We start from the raw sequence: 19,564 nt of genomic DNA, 5'->3' as shown, positions 1-19,564 counted from the left end.
TTTGTGTTTCGACTATAATTTTATTAAAATCTGCTTTCAGGAAGAATCAGTCGAGTATGAAGGGTAGAAAAAGCTTCTCACTCACTGCATAAATACATCTCAGCCTCTCGACGCCGCAGGGTTTCACTCAGACGGCAGGAAGTCCGAATGGACTCCATCTCTGCCCAAACCAATAATATTAAAAAGAAATCATTTTATCGGGTGAATTATAACCGACTTGTTTCATTTTACAGTGGATTAAAAACTAAACAAGGATTCTCCTCTACATCGGGTCGATAAATACTGAAGAAACGGGAACAGTTTCCTCTGGGCCGACGGGCCGCTACGCTGCAAGCACCAGAACCATCTGCTAGCTTTATACAAACAAAGGTCCAAACATCCAGAACCAAACAAAGCTGTCAAAATAAAGCTCATAAACACATTTAGAAAAGTTCTCTCAGGAGGCACAAGTTCAAAACCCAATAATGCCGAGTCCAACTCAGAAGCTCAGTAACCAACGGACAGAACCAAACACAAAGCAGCACGAAAGCAACAGAAAGCATCCGACCCAGCAGAACCGAGCCAGAACCTACGTATTGCACCAAACGGACCCGCTAAACACAGCAAGCCTCTAGCTCTGCCACAGATTTACTCCAACATAGAATTTCTTTATTTAGTAGAGAACTAAAGGATCTGCAAACAGAATCAGAACCAGAACCAGCAGTTTCTGCTGAAACCAGGACGACAAAAAAATAAAACAAAAAAAAAACTGAAGAAAAAAACAAAATGGCCTCAGAAATGGAGGCAAAGTTCGATCCGCTGAACGTTTGAGTCGTAACAGGAACCAACCGAGGACGACGGCGCCACCTAGCAGGAAGTAGCAGGAAGTCCGGAGCTCAGAGCGGCTGCAGGACGTTCCTTCCTGCTTCAGAGGCGCCGCTGGATCCGGACCGCTCCATCTCCGACAGCTGCTCGAACACATCCCTGAAACAGACGGACAGACAGACGGCCTCTGGTCAGCCCGGCTGACACCAGGTTCTGGGTCAGTTACTGAGCCGCCCGGTTCCGGTCCAGCAGTTCTCCAGGGTTCTGAAGGTTTTGGACCATTTTCAGTTTCTCGACCCGTTGCCTTCAAATAAACCGTCCCAAACTTCTCTCACTTTGACTAATTAAGTTTAGTGAAAGTAAAGATAAGTAAACGTCTCGTTAAAGGGGCGGCGCGTCTCGTTAAAGGGACGGCGCGTCTCGTTAAAGGGGCGGCGCGTTTCCAGATATTTTACACCATGATCACGTCACTGTGACATTCAGATGTTAGAAATATCAAAATATGACTTGAAATAAAATTTATCTAATAATTTAGCACCCTGACATCAGGCCTCGGTCTCCGAGGAGGAGCTGCGTCTTGAGGGCGGGGCTAAGTCCACTCAGGTGTTTTGCACAGTTGAATGGTTGCCATGGAGATGAAAGGATTTCTCAAAATGCATGAAATGTCAATTCAACTCCAGGTATGTTTTAGATGAGGGAACAACCTTCTAAGGCTAAAATGAGAGTTGATTTTAGGAAACTACCCCTTTAATCTGGAAGCATTTAACTGCCAGGGGATGGAAATAAATCCTGTCTCCTTAAAACAAGAAACTTTCTCATCGTCACGTCCCAGAAATAAAAAAAAGATTCTTTTTAATACTCTGAGTGAATTCCTGTGGCAGATTAAAATCGGACTCCCACCGACCCGACAGACTGAGGGCGACGGACTGAATGACCCACTTGTGCATGTAGAAGAAGATGTATCCGCTGCGGTCGCGGTCCCGCTGCACGGCCGCCTCCTGCGTGCGCGACACGTCAAGGTCGTTGTAGGTCAGCCACGACTGCTTCTTCATGTCGTAGACGTCGCTGATGTAATGTCCTGGATGAGATCAGAACCCGGCTTTAGTAGAGGAACAGCAGTGAGAACAGGAAGGAGGAGGAAGAGGAGCACACCAGAGGAAGAGCTGCTCCCGATGTGGCTGACCACGCTGATGAGTCTGTAGGAGTTGGCCAGCTCTCCGGCCTGCGGAGCGGAGACCAAACGGTCAGTATTTCAGATTCCAGGCAGATTCGGGGGCGGCCGGACGCCTGTTACCTCGGCGTTCCTCTTCAGGGTCTCGGCCTCGGCCTCAGTGTACTCCATGTCCAGGACGTCCTCGTTCCCGGAGTCGTCGTCCGAACACAGCAGCTCCGGCAGCGAGTTGTTGAACTCTGTGGACGACAGAAACCTCCAGTTCCCTCAGAGCGCAGCGCAGACAGGAGACGGGAGAGAAGCTCCGCCTACCTTGCAGGCTGAGCTCAGTGGCTCTCTTCAGGTCGTCGTCTTCCCTCATCTCCTGGGCTTCCTGCAGGGGAACGGCCGGGTTCAGAACGGGTCAGAACCGGCACCTGGAGGGTCACCTGAGTGAAGCTGACCCCCCCACATTATTCAAGTCTAACAAAACTAGCGTCAGTCATCTAGGCTGTCCGGCAGCAAATGTTTTAGTTTGTAAACGTCTGTAAATATTTATTAACATTCATTTATTGACGGCGGCACAAAGAAAAAGTTTTGCTTTGTGCTCAACAACAACAAGCGTTTGGTGCTGTTGGGTCCAGCTGCAGTCAGGCGGCGGTTCTGGTCTTACGTGTTCCTGCAGGCTCTGGGCCAGCGCCTGCTGCAGCTCCTGCTCCTCCCGCTCCTGGTCCAGGTTGTACTGCTGGACCCAGTCCAGCTCGCCCAGCTGCTGCGGGCCCTCTGGGGTCTGGTTCTCCTTGTTCTCATCCATGGTCAGATCCAGGGAGTCCAGAACGTCTGAACGGCACCAGAACAAACCCAAACATGTCAGTGTGAAGTTCTGCTGTTCTGGTCCGAAAGCAACTTTTATTTCTTACTGGTTTCACACTGAATGAGTCTTAAAGGGGCAGTTTGATGTTTTCCAGGAACAATCAGCTAACAATGTTAAAATAAAATTACTGTTCACATCAAACACGACTTTCTGCTTTCAGCATCTCCACCAGCTGTTTGCTAACTGCTGCTGGCTAGTCTGAAGGAGCTGAGTGGGGGAGGAGCTGCGCCTCGAAGGCGGGGCTAGGTCCACCCAGGCGATCTGCCTAGTTGAACGGTTGCCATGGAGATTAAAAAAGAATCAAAGCAACTCTCCAGGTTTGTGTTTGATGAGAGAATAACGGATCAAAAAGTGGATTTGACATGATACTGCCCCTTTAAAGCAGAACCTGCTGCATTAAAGCTAGCGCCACCTGCAGGCTGCTTGCTGTCCGTTTCCAGCAGCTCCGTGTGATAAGCCAGGTCCTGAACGTCTGAGTCTCCGAACCCGGTGTCGGGGCTGCTGGTCGGCTCATCCTCCGGCGGCGCCGCTGCAGGAAGCCCGGCTTCCTGTCGGCTCATCTCCAACACGGCGGCTAACATCTCGTCATCATTTATGCCGCTGAATTCTGTCGAATCCATCGCCGCCGCCGGCTTCTGAAAACACATCAAACTTCAAAACGACGCGACCAGAAGAAGAGGGCGAGACGAACAGCGCTGAGGCGCCAACTGGACCCGACCTCCTCTGGACGGTCGTCCTCTTCAGGCAGGCAGACGCTGAGGCGCCGCCTGCGGCTCACGTTCGCCTTCCTGGTGAGATCGTCTTCGTAGTCGGAGTCCAGCAGGGCGGAACTGCAGCTGGAGGATTTCCCTCCGATCCTCCTTCACAAAAATCACAGAACCTTTAAAACTCATCACTTCCTGTTACAGCAGAAACTGATCTCACATTCCTGACACTTAGTTGATATAATTTTAATGATTATGGCTTACAGAGAATGGAAACATAAAATCCAGCGTATCAGAAAACTAGAATATCCAGAAATTGTTCTCATAGTAGTAGAAAGTTGAGTGGAAGGACAAAAATTGCAAAAGCAAAAAGGATAACTGCAGAATCAGAATATCTAAGTCTGCTCCAACTGGACTTCAGTCATCTTATCTGGGCTGAGCAGAACCAGAACCGGGCTGGTGCTCAGAGGTCCAAAGTTTAAAGATGACAGTAAAAATCAAGATACCAGATTCTGAAAAGAAACAGAACCTTCATCAGCAGACCAAGAACCTGGAGGTTCTGCTCTGCAGGCCCACTTTGTTTTATTGGCTTGATGACCCCTGGTTCTGGTTCTGGTTCTGGTGAAACTCACCTCGGAGGAGTTGTGGAGGAGTTGATCGCCTGCGACGTTTTTAGGGTTCTGGACCTTCAGGAACGGAACAGAAACATCATCAGCAGGTGAAACAGGAAGTGGAGGTGAAACAGGAAGTGGAGGTGACGCGGCGTGCAGCGGGCCGTACGTGGCGGGTTGGGGGGTCCAGTTCAGGCTGACGGGGGGCCGCGTGCCGTCGGTGCAGTGGGACAGCAGCGTCAGGTACCGCGGGATCAGAACCTGCTGGCCCAGCTTGCTGTTCAGGGACAGCTGGGCGTTGAAGCTGTACCTCTTCAGGTGGAGGATGAGGACTCTGAGAGGAAGAGACGGGTCAGCTGGTTCTGTTCAGCTCCTTCACTGGGCCGGGTCAGACAGCGATATATACCACTGGACAGGACCGCAACGTTAGCCGCTGCAGCTAGCAGCCGCCTTTACCACATTACTATACACCCGTTGCCGTGGCAACTGACTGAAAACAGCTTCACAAGCAGACAGATGCAAACGTTTCCCAGAAACATCAGAACATTCAGCCAGTTTCAGTTTTATGTTTTCAGGCTTGATGTTTGTTTTGTGATCAATAAGTGATCGTCTGATCACAGCACTGATTGATTAGCTAATTTAAACATCCACTGATGATCGGTCAGAAGATGAGGATCTTTGACCTGTTAAAAGTTACACATTGAGCCTTGTTATCTAGTTTTACAATTAATCGTAAAACTTGCCGTCATGCACAGCAACATGTGCACACAGCAGTCCGGTCCAGGAATATACAGCGCCGGTTCTGGACTCTGTGGTACCTGGGCAGTTTGCTGAACTTGTGAGTAACCGTTGCAGATTTCCCGCTGCACTTTTCACACGAATATTCAATCTCCTCCATCTGGAAAGAAACGGAGCAGCCAGCAGGCGTTAGGTTGGGTCAAAGCTAACATGATAGCTAGCATCTTTAGCTAAAGAGATGAGGAAGAGGAGGACTGACCCTGAAGAAGAGGTCCAGGGAGTCCTGGATGGAGCGCAGCGGCAGCGTCTTCTTCCTGCGCGGCAGGTCGATAGAAAGGTCGTTGAACTGTTCGCGTTTGTTCACCACCTCACCGCAGCTGCAACACCAACAAGCATCCCAGCCTCAGAACCGGCTGGCTAACGCAGAAACCAGGAGGAAGAGGAGCAGGAGGAGGAGGAGCTCTCACCATTTGCAGGTAATGGTGTGCTGCACCTCGAACTCCATGTTGACGGCCACGGGGCAGGTGTAGATGCGGGAGGTGTCGGCCTCGTCGCCGGGCGTCGCCGCCGCCTCCGGAGGATTGTCACACGTCACCGAGGAGGAAGAGGAAGCAGCCGTGTCGCTCGCCAGGCTTTTGTTCATCTTCTCTACATCGTCCTTCAGCTGATCCAAACACTGACTCAGGAACTCGTGAGCGTCCTGACCAACAGGACAGGTTCAGTTCACGGTTTGCTCATTTTCTGGTTGAATCGTTTGGACAATTATTCCGCAACCATGGCAACAAGGTATTGGTTTTAAAACTGGGAGCAGCTGATTAACATTTCCAAACCCTCGAATTATCCCTGAACTACCTGACAGACCATTAAACTCAGTTTGATTGGTTCTCTTCCTCTCTGCTGAGTCAAACCAACCTGTTCCCCTCCTGGCCTGTGGGGGCGCTGCACCAACAGCCACTGAAGGAAACCACACAAAAACCTCTGAAGACACTGAGAGCAACTTCCTTCTTCACCAACAGAAAGTAGCATTTGATTTTAGTGGTTTCAGACTGAACTTCAGATTTTTTTAACCAACATGAAGCTGGTTCACTTCTGTCACCATGGAAACTAATGAAGCTCCGCCTCTTAATCTCTGCAACTTAAACTTTAAAATTTGCTCGCATTAGAAAAAAACCTAATTAACCTTCTAGAACTTCTGCTGCTTCGTTTCCGGTGAGTCGTCTTGTTTCTGGACCTTCATGTTCTCTAGCTGGTCAAAGATTTTTTTAAAACTTTCTAAAGATCAGAGATAAAACGGTTTAAAAACAGTCGGGGTTGATGGGCAGCTGAGCCTGACCTCCACTAGAAGACCTTTGGATATTTTAGTTTCCAGTTGCTTCAGCTGACTTCTCGGTGAGGGTCTAGTTAAAGTCTCTGCAGGAATGTGTAAATGCCACAGACAGGAAGCAGGAAGTCTTACATTCTGCATGTTCCCAGAGAAGCGTTCGGCCGTGGAGGAGATGGCGTTCTTCACCTTCCTCAGCAGGTCCTTCTTGGTTTCTGGACAGGCCACATCCTTCTTCACCATCAGGTGGGCGAAGCGCCTGCAGACGGACGCATGGGGTCAAGAGGTCGGGTCGAAGCTTCAGTGAAGCGGCCGGTAGTCGGCGGCAGGCCTCACCTGAGCAAGGCGTTGACAGGAACCTTCTTCCAGGTGATGCTCTGCTTCAGCATGTCGGTGGAGAACGAGGGGAGGCTGAACAGCGACTGCAGGATGGCGTTCATGTAGCAGGTGTTGCCCAAGTTGGAGAACCTGCAGAGAATCAGTTATTTTGACGTTGGGTCAGGCTGAAGCTCTTTGTTTTGCTCCAGAACAGCAGGGGGTCTTACCCCTGCAGGGGCGGCTGCGGCTGCGCCAGGCTGGACGGCCTCTGCTTGTTCCAGCCGTAATCCAGAGACGGACGGACTTTCTTAAACGGAGTGGAGTGGTTGGGCAGCATCAGGCTTCTCTTGGTGGTGGAGGTCTGAGCGGCGCCAGAGGCCCTGAGGACCGTCGACAAACGTCACGCTCTCCGCTAGCAGCTAGCCGAATGGTCTCACCTGAGAGCTACTCACCTGTCCAGGAACGAGTGGCTCTGGGCGTAGTCTTTGGTTCCAGATCGGCTGCCGTAGAACGACGTCGGCTGAAGAGGAGTGGAGCCCAGCGGGGCTGCAGGCGGAGGAGAGGAGGAAAGACGGAGGTAAACAGGAAGCCAGAGGAGCAACACAACTGAAGACAGGAACTTTTAACGCAGCAGCTGGTTTAAAAACAGTCAGAGGATTTGTTGCTTACTGAAAAAGACATTGTAAGAATGATCAATATCTGCTTTAAAAAGTTTTTTTGGAAAGAACGTTAAAAGATTTGTTGTTACTCACTCATTTGGAAAACAAAAAGTTGATTAATCTTTTATGTATCTTTAATAATAACCTGAGGAGGTAACATGAAACATCTATAGAACATGCCAGCCTTTTTATTCAGTTAATCTTCAGAATAATAACCGTCTGAAACACATCTGGGGCGTCATCATTAACGTGACGGTCCTCACAGCGCTGAGGCGCTGGGGGCGGAGTCTACCTGAGCTCCGGTTCTCCTCGGTCTGCTTCAGTTTTTCTTTGCAGCTCAGCAGAAACTTCCTGGACGGGTCCGAAGTGGCTTTGTTGTTGCTGAAATCACAAGTGATAAAGTGATTTTGTTTGACTTCTGTTGGTGAAACATCAACATGTCGACGTGTCTGTGGTGCCGCAGCAGCAGCAGTCGCTGCAGCAGCTCTCACCTGGACGAGTCGTTCTCCTTGGGGTAATCCTCCGTCAGGTCGCTTTCAGAGTTCAGCAGCCTCTTCCTCTTCTCCCCCCTGAAACAAGCAGCAACAACAAGCTGCACCAAACTGACCTGAACACGGCCGGGTTTACAAAGGGACGCTGGCGCCCCGCCCCCACCTGTTTTCTGAGAGTCCGCTGCGTGTCGGCGTGGAGGCCGCTCTGCTCGGGCTGCTCAGAGGTTTCCGTGGGGTGGAGTCGTCCCGGCCGTCGGCGCTCTGCCGCCTGGGCGTCGTCTGAGTGTTTGAGTCAAACGTTCAGCCTTCGTCTCTCTGACTGAGCTCAGCGCTCAGGTAAAAACTGATGCTCACCTGTCTGTCCCCAGACGGGCTGTTCTCGTTCTTCATGGGCCGGTTGCCGAGCACGCCGAAGTTGGCACTTCCATGGGACGATTTCAAGACTGAGGGACGACAGGAAGCAGAGCTGATCTCATTACAGAGCATTAAAAACAGATATTTCCATCATTTATTTATTTTTCTGCCTTGATGGATTTACACTTAATAAAACAAGTTTATTTTCACTTCATCTTTAAATTCTAATTAAAACATCTTGATAAATTATTTGTTTAGAAAATGTTATAATTAACTCCAGCAGCTTAAAACTGGTTGAAATGGAGAAACTCTGCCACCTGCTGGTAGAAACTGCGCCTGCAGGCACCGTAAACATTGTTTACAACTAAAAACAAACATTTTAGCTGTAAACAATCCAAGAACTGCATTAACACTGTGATAAAAATTCAGCTTCATGTTTCAGAACCTGCTGACCTGCAGCAGAGATGAGTCTTAACTTTCAAACTGTCTGAGACTCCAAGTTCTCATTTATATCAAACCAAAAGTTTATCATTTTTAAGTTCCAAGTTTAACTATTTATTATTTGAAACTTATTGAGAAGACCACAAACTGACCATCTAAGTTCTGGACATTGAAGTTACTCATTCGTTTGTTCTGTCAAATTAATTCTGTAATTTCACATTTTTAAAATGAAGCCGTATTTTCTGCGACTCGTCTAAATTACACGTTTACTGAGCGCCATAAGGGTGATGATGTCCTGATCAGTTCATGCAGCATAATCTAATCCTGTAAGACTTTCTTATGGTGGCCATCGGACTGTAATCTATAATCTGAGGCTTTTGGAGGTTTTTATATGCATCTTAATATCTCACTGTGAAATATCTGAAGTTTTGTATATTTTTAGATAGAAATGAGCCACAAACCTATAATATAAACTGAAACTGTATATAAATAGGAAAATAAAATAAAAATACATCCAAACTCTGTGGACCATTTCTGAGTTATTATTGCAGGTAATCAATCATCTGATAGTTTGATTGTGTCTTTGTTTTGTTGGTCTGAATGATTACAGACAGACAGAAACATGCAGGGAATAAATCGATTTTCAATCAGGTTTTATTAAATAATAATAAACACGTTTCCACTGAGGATCTTTAAATGGATTTATATTTGAAATGTTAAACTGACATTCATGACTGAATACAAATAAACCAACAAAAATGGCAGTAAACTCATTGTGAGGGAATGAAAAGAAACATTTTTCCCCATGTCCCATTCGGGGCTCCGTACATGTTACATGTGAAAGGAAATGGATAAAAATTGTTCACTGGGATTTCATTGAAACAAAGTTAGCATGTTGATACCCCTAACCTGTAAACACAGTTTAACCTCTTTTACACGACTGTCGTAGAGTCGCCTGGATTTCCTGTGATGATGTCATAGATTTTACACAAACTGTTTGTTCCTTTTAAAACCCTAATTTGCATAAATAAATACCTGAAACTGGACTATTACAGATTATGCCTAATGTTGCTAATTTGCAACATACCTGGATTATATACAAGGTATGTTGTTTGTGATTTATGTATATTTAAAATGTTTATTCAATTTTGACATTAAAATTATGTTGATTTTTATATCAATAATAAAACCAACCAGTAGGGGGAGTTAGAGCTCAAAGTGTTTAAATTTAAGTCTGTTTCCCAACCCTGGTCCTCAAGGCTCACTGTCCTCCATGTTTTACAGGTTTCCTGCTTTAATGTGCCTCATTCAACTGATAACAGTTCAACAAACGGCTGTTGATCAGTCATCAGCTGATTAATCAGTGATAATCAGTTGATCAACAGGCGTTAATCAGTTGATGACTGATTAACACCTATTGATCAACTCCAGTGATCAGTCCAGCTGAAAGCAAGAAAATACCTAAAACATGCAGAGCAGTGAGTCTGGAAAAACACAGAGAGAGAGAGAGACAGATAGAGAGAGAGAGAGAGAGAGAGAGAGAGAGCTGCATCTTCTCCAGCCAGGAGAACCACCTCTACACAGGTGGAGCTCATCAGAGTGCTGGGATTAAAGCAGCAGCAGAGCTTTCCCTCAGTGCTGGATGATCAACGTTAGCTGCTCGTCTCTCTGGGCTCCTCTCTGTCACAAGCTGTTGACCATCTCCTGTGAATTTGCTAGAAGTTGTTTAGTTCTTGTGTTTGCTGCCTCTAGGTCGTCTCATTGGATTTCAAAGATGAATCAGTTCCACAGTTTCCCCTCCTGTAGATTCACCTGCCTGCTCATCCATCCATTGTTTCTCCACCTGGTTCTCTGTATAACCATCCACCTCACACTAATCTGAGGATTCACCATCAACCATTCTCCACACAGGACCCTGCCCATCTTTCCCTCCATGCCTTCATCGTTGTAAATTAAACTCTCTCTCTTTTATTTCATCCCTGATCAATCGTTAACTCCACTCTCATTCCAGACGCCACTGATCTCGTGACCCTTTCCATCCTGAAGGATCGAAATCTGTCAGTTTATTTCTTTGAAAATAAAACCAATTCCTTATTTGAACTCTGTTGATTCTGCATGTCACCCCCAGAGGCTGAAGCACAACAAAAAGAACAAACCTGTAATTTTATGATTTCCTGCCATCATCCTGATTTCAATTTAAAACATTTCGATTGAAATTGTTCCAGATCTGACTGGATGGGCGGCGCTGTAATTACCCGGTTTTCCCTGCTTCAGCTTCTCCAGGTACTCCTTGGTCCTCTGAACCAGCTGGGCGGGCATTTTATCCAGAGTGATGACGCTGTTGTCCTTCAGGGTCAGCATGATCCGGTTCAGGTTCTGGGTGAAGCTCTTCACATTCTGATTCAGCTGCAGGCAGCAAAATAAATTCATTTCAGTCAAATTCATCCTCCGTTTCCACTTTCTGCATCACTTCACCGTGAGCAAAGAAATAAATAAAAAACATGTAAAAATGAATGAAAATATAGAAAAACAAACAATAATAAACACACAAAAATACATTTTAAATTATATAAAAATAACTACATCAGTTAAAATAAATTAAAATAAATAAATAAAAACAAATATCTAAAAATAAATTAAAAACAGAAATAAGTGAATAAATAAAACAAAAAAAGAATAAATAAAAATTAATAAAAAAATAAAGCAAATAAATTTAATTAAGAAAAATTTAAAAGTAAAAAATAATTAAAAACACAACTAAAAATCAATCAATCAATCAAATTTTATTTGTACAGCACATTTCAGCACCAAGGCATTTCAAAGTGCTTTACATCAAATCAAACACAAAAACACAATGCAACAGAGAATCAACAATAAAAACACAACATCAAGTCAGATTCCGTCAAATGTAACATATATGAATAAATGATTTATAAGAATAAATGTAAACAAAATAAACCCTGCAGGTTCTTCTACCTGGAAGGTCCTGGCTGCTCCTCCACTGCTGTATCTCAAGCTCAGGCTGACTTTGTTGTCTTTCTCCAGGATCTCAAACGTTCCCTCTTTCCACTTGGTGGTGCCCAGGTCCATGCTGTTGAATCGGATCTTTACTGTACCACCACTGGACAGTTTGGGCACGAAGGCCGCCATGGCTTATGGTCCCAACGGCGCACCGCCAGAAGATTCCTAGAAGCAGAGGAAGGTTTGTGTTAGCATGAAGTTATGAACAGCAGTCATGGTTGGCAAACTGGTAAACATCAAAGAATATCGTTTCTAATGCCTGGATGCTGAGCTGTTAGCACGTCATGCCAGTCTGGAGGCTGTTATATATAGCACTCTGCAGTCAGAGGCTTCTTCAGCTTTCATGCAACAACAGCATTTAATTTCCTTTGGAATCAGGGATAGCGCTGTAGGTCCAATAACCCAGCGTTAAATTTAAGGTTCTAGCAGGAGCTCTCTGCTTTATTCAATGACAACAAAGTCCATGTCGACCGGAACCAATCCAAGAGGTTGCAACCCAAAAATATTCTCCTCAGAGGAGACTCAATCTCCCAAAAAGATGAGGAAATTCCTCCTGTTTTCTGTTTGTCCATCATTAGTTTAGCCTGCGGCTCGCTTCAGCTAACACTGACAACTCTCTGCCGCTGCGTTTGATGGCGACGACTTGAATTATTCTAACAGAACAGAACACAGAGGTTCCGGTCCGGACGAGCGCCGGGAAGAACAGCGAAGCCCAGTTAAACGTCTGGGAGGCAGGATCCGTCTTATTCTCCGTGGCCGCTGAATGGATGGAGGAGGCCGACATTAGCAGAGCTGCTAGCAGCAGCCGCTAGCTGAGTGGCTAATTACTGCTTGTAACTTGGTGATGGAAACAGAGTCACGGCGACATTAACTCGTCGGTTCTTTACCTGAAGACGGCGGAGCACGCGCCTTCGGATGCGTAGAATGTGCTTTCAGTGTTTGTCGGTTGTCCTCCGGGAACAGAAAGTTAGTTTCGCCGGCATTCACCTGCTCTCCGGTGGGTCTCTTGTTGACAGTGAACGCGACGCTTCGCAGCAACGCGCGATGATGGCGGGAATGTGAACGTTTACAACGGAAAGGAGATGGTGATGGGACTTCCGGCTCTCTTCCGGGATCCATGTCATTTCGCTTCATGTGGTAAGAATTTCTTAATTTTCTAATTAAACAGTTTGAACATTTGTCCAAAATAACTTGGCATGTAATAATAAAGAGAGAAAAATACGTCCATTTGTAAAAGTTTCCAAGCTTTATTAAAGACACGGAATCCTGGTCCATGTAAATAAAAATAGTTTTTTGGTGTACTTTTCTTATTATTCCTATGATTATTAGGAAAAAGAGTTTACTAACAAAACAAGGCAACAATGTAGGGCCAGCCCAAGGTCATATGGGAGCTTATGACATGCATATAACCCAATTCAAGGAAATCATTTTAGATCAATCAACTGGCCAATTTTAACGTAATCTATCCCCGTTTCGACGAGTAGCATAGAATGCCTTTATTGCCCCTGAAGCAGAGCTTACTACAAAATGTGGATTACTGCGCCTTCATCCAGGTGCAAAGCCATTTAACTGTCAGACATTTCCACCTGTACATATTTTGTACAACTTACTTATTTACTTCTGCAACTCCTCTTCCTTTAGACTCTTAAACAATTCTGGTTTGCTGTCAAATGATGTCTTTAAAATAAGAGAGAAACGGTTCGCAACAGTGAAGCGGAGTTGCACATAAATTTGTCAATGAACCGGCCTTTTGAGCCGGATTGGTCACGATCAACACATCCACAACACGAGATCGGGGCTATTCTGCCCTCTCGCGATATTTGTCACGTCCGCATCTCGTTAGCTTCCATTGCTGAACAAAAACAGAAATATTGTGTTTACTGAACGAGGAGCAGGCAGTGTAAAAGTGCATATCGTGTTTTAAATAGATCAAAGTGAAAAGTTTAGAGTTTTATTGTTTAGCTGATACGCAGAGTTTCAGAGTAATAACTGGAAAACAGGGAGAGATCCGGAGAATGCTGACGACGGGAGCGGTGAGTGTTTAACACGAGCGGGTTTTAACTCGCTGTTTTGCTCCAACAAACTCTCTTTCTGGTGGATTAACATCATTATGAACACTGGTTGGACCTATTTTACACATTTTGTTAGGAAACAACTCTATGCTTGTTTTATGACTGATTTACTCCATCTGATGGAGTCATAGCTCCACATTTTATTTTTCATTTTAAAATAACGATTAATGCTTCAGGTAATTCAGGTCGGTTTTAATTGAAATAGACAGTAATTGGCAATAGCACGTTGTTCTAATTATATAAAAGTTAATGTGTAGTTTTTGAAGGGTTTACTCATTTTCACTTAACTGTTTTTGAACCTTTTTCAGAAAAAAACCGCAGAGAATCTAATTTAGTTGGTGATACAGCATCTTGTTCCAAAGACGATCTTTGTCAGGGCTAATTAGGAGTGGTTTTTACTGAAGAGGAAGAGAAGAAGAAGAAATGGACACTTGGTTAAAACTGCTTCTAATAGACCAAAATAAAGCAGTAAAGAGAAAGGTCTCTATAAATGTGGAACACTCTCAGCCATGGTTCTCAACCTGTGGTCAGTGTACCACTGGTGGTCCGTTCAGTGACGGCCAGTTTATCAATTAACCAACTGTAAAATGTGATTAAATAAGCAGAGATTTAAACCTGGCCTGGGTCTGGAATAAAGTTTGGTTGATTGAGTTTAATAAGTTACAGTCATGGATGACTAGTGAATGGCAGCTTCAGCCGCACAAACTAAGTGGATCTGTCAACAACAAAAGCTGCAGAAATAGTAAGAACTTTTATTCAAATCTGAATTTATGTGCTGTGGGCCTGATGGAGACTGAACACTACAGTGACAACATTCATTGCAGTGAATGAATGAAACCGTCATTCCTAAAATGAAATATAGATAAAATATATGATATATTTTATCATCGGTGGATTAAAGGTTCGAGTTCTTTTTTAAAAAAAAGTGAAATAACTGGAAAAGTCCAACACTTCCATTTATTCATAAGTTTTCTTTTGTTTTCAACAATTTTGTATTAATATTTTAGCTTTTGCTTGCTTCTAATAAAGGGCAGTATTATGTAAAATCAGCTTTTTTAAGCTTTACATTATGTTATCATGTTATTCCCTCTTCAAAAACATACCTGGAGTCTTGCCTTAATTCTTTAATGCATGTTTGAGAAATCATTTACTCTCCATGGCAACCATTCAGCTGTGCATAAATCCTGTTTGGACCTAGCACCGCCTTCCAGGCGAAGCTCCTCCCCCACTCAGCTCCTTCAGACTAGCCAGCAGCAATTAGCAAACTGCTGAGCTCGTCATAGGAGCTGCTGCTCAGAGCAACGCTGTTAAAAATGTTGAAGGGTTAATAGAAGAGCCATGTTGGGATGACTTCCTGGAGGCGGAGCTTCAGAAACAGCAGATGTTTTTAAAGAGACAGAGACCCAATTTCTGTTAAGCCATATTTGATCTATAGCAACTGAACTTCCATAGTTACCGTACTTGATTGTGCTGTCAGTGGCAGTATGGGCCTGGAAAACAGAAAATAATATCGCCCTTTTCAAGACTTTTGCTAAATTTGCTGCCAAATTCAAGCAAAATTGTCTTCTGATGGAGGATTGGAACACCAGGGTGTGAGGTGAGGACGATCCGGTAAATGCTTCTGTTTGGTTCCAGGCCGTCACCAACGTCACGGCGCTGGCCCAGGTGGACCGGGAGAAGATCTACCAGTGGATCAATGAGCTGTCCAGCCCAGAGACCAGGGAGAACGCTCTGCTGGAGCTGAGCAAGAAGCGGGAGTCGGTGCCGGACCTGGCCCCCATGCTCTGGCACTCCTTCGGCACCATCGCCGCTCTGCTGCAGGTCAGAGCCTCGGCCCGCTCCGGCCCGGTTCCGGTCCAGACTCTGGCTGATTTCTCTCTCTGGTTGCAGGAAATAGTGAACATCTACCCGTCCATCAACCCTCCCACCCTCACCGCTCACCAGTCCAACAGGGTGTGCAACGCGCTGGCGCTGCTGCAGTGCGTCGCCTCGCACCCCGAGACGCGGTAAAACCCAAACCAGCCGCCGGGTTCAGTTTCTGCTCCTCAACCTCAGAAATGTTCTACAGAAAAACAGACATTCTGAAAAGTTTAAAAAATGAGCTGGAAATAATATTTTTTTTAGATTAAGCTCAAATATTTCTGAAATTCAAAAGTCAAAACTTTTCCCACCATCAGGTCGGCGTTCCTGGCGGCTCACATTCCCCTCTTCCTGTATCCGTTCCTGCACACCGTCAGCAAAACGCGGCCCTTCGAGTACCTGCGCCTCACCAGCCTGGGGGTCATCGGTGCGTCTCTTCAGGAGCTCTGCTGGTTTTCTTCACTGTTTCTGAGCAGATCATTAAATGTTTGTTTTTATAGGAGCCTTGGTGAAGACAGACGAACAGGAAGTGATTAACTTCCTGCTAACGACTGAGATCATCCCGCTGTGTCTGCGCATCATGGAGTCAGGGAGCGAACTCTCCAAAACGGTGAAGTTTTTAAAACTCTGCAGTTCCCAAACCCTCAGAAATGAATTTGGAAACATTTGGGTCGTTCAGTTGAGTTTTCCTGACTTCATCCCATAATTCCTGTTCTCCCTTCAGGTCGCGACCTTCATCCTGCAGAAGATCCTGCTGGACGACACCGGCCTGGCTTACATCTGCCAGACCTACGAGCGTTTCTCCCATGTGGCCATGATTCTGGTGGGTGTTTCTGCCGGGATCCGGCCCGGGTGTTTGCACCGCTGCAGCGTTCCCATCATGCTCTCTGTCTCCTCAGGGGAAGATGGTGCTGCAGCTCTCCAAGGAGCCGTCGGCCCGGCTGCTGAAGCACGTTGTCCGCTGCTACCTGCGCCTCTCGGATAACCTCAGGTAGACGGGAGGAAAACAGCATTTCTGATCATTTCAGGTTGTGTTCATAGTGTGGGGGTGAGTTGGCACCACTAGAGGGCGCCGTTCTGACTCAGCCGGTATCAGTCGTTTATTTTCTCATCTTGACATTTTTGTTGCTGTTTGGAAATGAAAACGACTAAATCAGATCCGCTCGGTGTGGAGAGAATCAGACTTCAGGATTTATCTGATGAATGCTTCTCGCTGCGTCTTTAAGGCCTGGAAACATCGAATTATTTTTCTTATTAGTTTATTTGGTAGGGACAGACATACAGTGACATAGACAAACTGAAAGGAAACAGCAGTCCCATGTTTACGTCACAGTGCAAAAGCAAAAGCTAATTCACAGCACTTGTCCCTAGATGGGCTTTTTAAGAAAAAATACCTCTAAAAGTAATAATCAAACAGACAGTAAAACATAAAACATCAAAAGTGGGCACAATTCTGTTTTTGACATAACCAGAGTTTTGTTTGCTTCTAAATCATAATAAAACTGGTTACAGACTTTAAACAGGAACAGGAAGTGAGTTCCAAACTGCAGATCCTCTCACGGACACTTTGAGCAAAAGTGGTTCTTTGAAAGGAGACCTTACAACTTCCATTTGAACCTGCTCTAGTAGTCAAATATGAGCCGAAAACCAAAGAACACAAAGTTTCTCCATCCAGCAAAACCCTCAGACGCGTCGACAGTTTCTCCCTCATCAACACAGTTTGGCTCGATCTCATCCAGACGACAGGAGCTGCAGCGATCTCGTGGTTTTCCTTAAAGACAGAAGCGCAGCATCAGTCTGTGCCGAGGTTTCTGTGTCCTCCGGCCCGTCACTGGTTCCTTCCAATAAATCAATTTGGCACCAATATTACTTATTAGTCAATAGATGTAAACTAGCAGAAGTTCTCTGTTTAGTTTTTGCAGTATGATCTCTCAGAGTGACATTGTCCTGCTCTCAGTTTGAGAATCTTCCTGATTTTTAGCTCTTCATCATCAAAAGTCCTTTTTCTTCATCCTGGTTTCGTGTCGGTTCCTCAGAGCCAGAGAGGCGCTGCGTCAGTGTCTGCCGGACCAGCTGAAGGACAGCACCTTCGCCCAGGTGCTGAAGGACGACACCACCACCAAGCGCTGGCTCGCTCAGCTCGTCAAGAACCTGCAGGAGGGCCAGGTGACGGACGCCCGCGGCATCCCGCTCGCCCCGCAGTGACGCCCTGGTCCGCCGCCCCGGCCCGCCCCCCAGCTGCCACCGGCCCTGGTGTAGGACTGTCCTCAGAGCCGCACACGGCGAACCGACCGCGGACAGACGGAGACGGGTTTTGGGGTTTTGGGGGTTTTTCTGATTACGAATTCTTGAATTTCAGAAAGGGTAGATTTTCAAACCTGAAAAGAATACATCTTTTACTGAGACATAATATTTTTTCTGGACTGTTTGACAGTAATGTTTAGGTGAGACATTTCACAGATAAATGAACAAACAGGAACTGCATCAAGTGAAGCTTTGCAAAAAATGAGTGAATGTGATGATCACCAGGAACCAGAAGTTCATGATGACATCACTTCCCTCCGATGGTCTCGTGTTGCTGCTGACGTTCCCGTTTGCTGCCGATACTTCCCTTAGCAACCCGTCACCTCCAGCAACTCGCTCATGCTACGTCTGATGGGTGAACTGTGTTCTGTGTCGTCGTTCAGTGGTTGGACTGGTCGACTCTTTTGTACAGAGATGATTTCCTGACCTGAGTGTTTCTAAATAAACATTTTTTCAACATATTCTGGAAATTATGACTTAATACGTCCATGAGGCTAGTTGGATGCCAAGGGGGGAAAATGTTGACACGTTCCTCTCATACTAAAGAGGAATCCTTTGGTACCATCTAGTGGTCGGAGTGTGAACTGCACGTGGTTCATGTCTTCACCACATTCAATTTCACCAATAAACTCCATAAATTTTAACCTTGATGTGAAATAAAAATATACTGAGATTTACTAATGTCGCCTACAAATATTAAAATAGAAATGTAACCAAAATTATTAAAGTTTTAGCTGTGAAGCTCTTTAGCGACTCCAGGCAACTAAGGAATGGAAATGATTAACAAGCAACAAGTATAGGTAAAACTGTAGAATAATAAATTACATGGATGGATGTCGATGATGGAACTAAGCCTTAATAAAATAAAAACATAAATATATTGTAAATACATACCCCAATAAAATGTTTTTATAGTCAAAGTGATAAAGAAGGCTAGTAAGTTATGCAGTAAAATCATTTTTTAAATATTTCACTGTTTAAAAGACTAACAATAAAAAACAGTATTTTCTCTAAAATACATGTTGAAATTTATTTTGTAAAACTGATTTCATGTTGCAGAAGAAGAGCGAGGAAACAATAAAACAGCATAATGATAAAGAGTTATTCAAAAACATTTAGTCTCTAAAGTCTAAAATACTGAATTTGAACAGCATTTCATTCCTTAAGTGCCTGATGTTGCTAATTAGCATCATAGCAAAAATAAATAAATTCTCACTAATGGTGCTGCAGCGTTTCAGTTTTTAATCTTTCTGTAAACAGCGAGAAAACTGGACCACAATATTTATTTCTGTTACTTTTAGTGTCTTTTTGTTTATGGAAATTTTATGCAGTGGATTGAAAATCAAAACAAAAATCAGCTAAAATCTAAATGTGTTATCAGATTTATATTTACTGTTTTGTCTTTCGTTTTGGGGAAGGTAATGAGAGACATGGTGGAAAGTCCAGGTTGTGGTTGAGAGGCTTTGGAGCCTCGCCGCCTTAACGAGGCTCATTTCCTGCAGCATCAACTCTTCGCTCCATCATGGACTCCATTAACCCCCCAGACCAGGATGGATGGACAGGAAGCATCACGGAGGAAAAACACCTGAGTGGAAACCCGGCGGGAGACGATCCGGCGTTTAAAAGCTGCAGCGGCTCAAATGGAGCAGAGCGATCAGGCCGAGTTTCCATCTGATGAGGGAGACGGGTTCTTCACCCAGGGCTTCATCAACACGTCTCCAGTTTAACACTTTATTTACAGCTGACATTACACTGTCATAAACACTAATGTATGCTTATTACTGTTGTGAAATGTAAATTATGACATTTTAATGCAACTTTGAATTAAAACTCATTATTTAC

The 19,564-nt window shown here is 45.0% G+C and overlaps 2 protein-coding genes across 3 annotated transcripts; one reads left to right on the top strand and one right to left on the bottom strand.

The window, feature by feature from the left end:
* usp37 (ubiquitin specific peptidase 37) lies at positions 1-12,572 on the bottom strand. Of its 2 annotated transcripts, none has more exons than XM_044131532.1 (24): positions 12,374-12,572; positions 11,442-11,651; positions 10,721-10,871; positions 8,025-8,113; positions 7,834-7,949; positions 7,671-7,748; positions 7,472-7,560; positions 6,973-7,066; positions 6,748-6,900; positions 6,539-6,670; positions 6,338-6,461; positions 5,349-5,581; positions 5,141-5,258; positions 4,962-5,041; positions 4,313-4,477; positions 4,165-4,218; positions 3,547-3,688; positions 3,241-3,463; positions 2,628-2,794; positions 2,288-2,348; positions 2,099-2,214; positions 1,957-2,026; positions 1,744-1,882; positions 1-963 (listed from the first exon to the last, which is right to left on the bottom strand). In XM_044131532.1, the coding sequence occupies exons 2-24, from the start codon at positions 11,613-11,615 to the stop codon at positions 876-878; spliced, it is 2,856 nt and encodes a 951-aa protein (XP_043987467.1). In that variant the 5' UTR covers positions 11,616-11,651; positions 12,374-12,572; the 3' UTR covers positions 1-875. The 2 variants fall into 2 exon arrangements, with proteins under 2 accessions (XP_043987467.1, XP_043987468.1); XM_044131533.1 differs by having other exon boundaries at positions 3,547-3,685.
* A 668-nt stretch (positions 12,573-13,240) lies between these two features.
* cnot9 (CCR4-NOT transcription complex subunit 9) lies at positions 13,241-18,183 on the top strand. Its single transcript, XM_044131317.1, has 8 exons — positions 13,241-13,519; positions 15,194-15,379; positions 15,449-15,564; positions 15,736-15,845; positions 15,919-16,028; positions 16,143-16,241; positions 16,318-16,409; positions 17,455-18,183. The coding sequence occupies exons 1-8, from the start codon at positions 13,502-13,504 to the stop codon at positions 17,621-17,623; spliced, it is 900 nt and encodes a 299-aa protein (XP_043987252.1). The 5' UTR covers positions 13,241-13,501; the 3' UTR covers positions 17,624-18,183.
* The last annotated feature ends 1,381 nt before the right edge of the window (positions 18,184-19,564 follow it).

Source organism: Gambusia affinis, linkage group LG11 (genome assembly GCF_019740435.1).
Source record: "Gambusia affinis linkage group LG11, SWU_Gaff_1.0, whole genome shotgun sequence".
Lineage (NCBI taxonomy): Eukaryota > Metazoa > Chordata > Actinopteri > Cyprinodontiformes > Poeciliidae > Gambusia > Gambusia affinis.
This window is presented reverse-complemented; position numbering and strand designations above follow the sequence as displayed.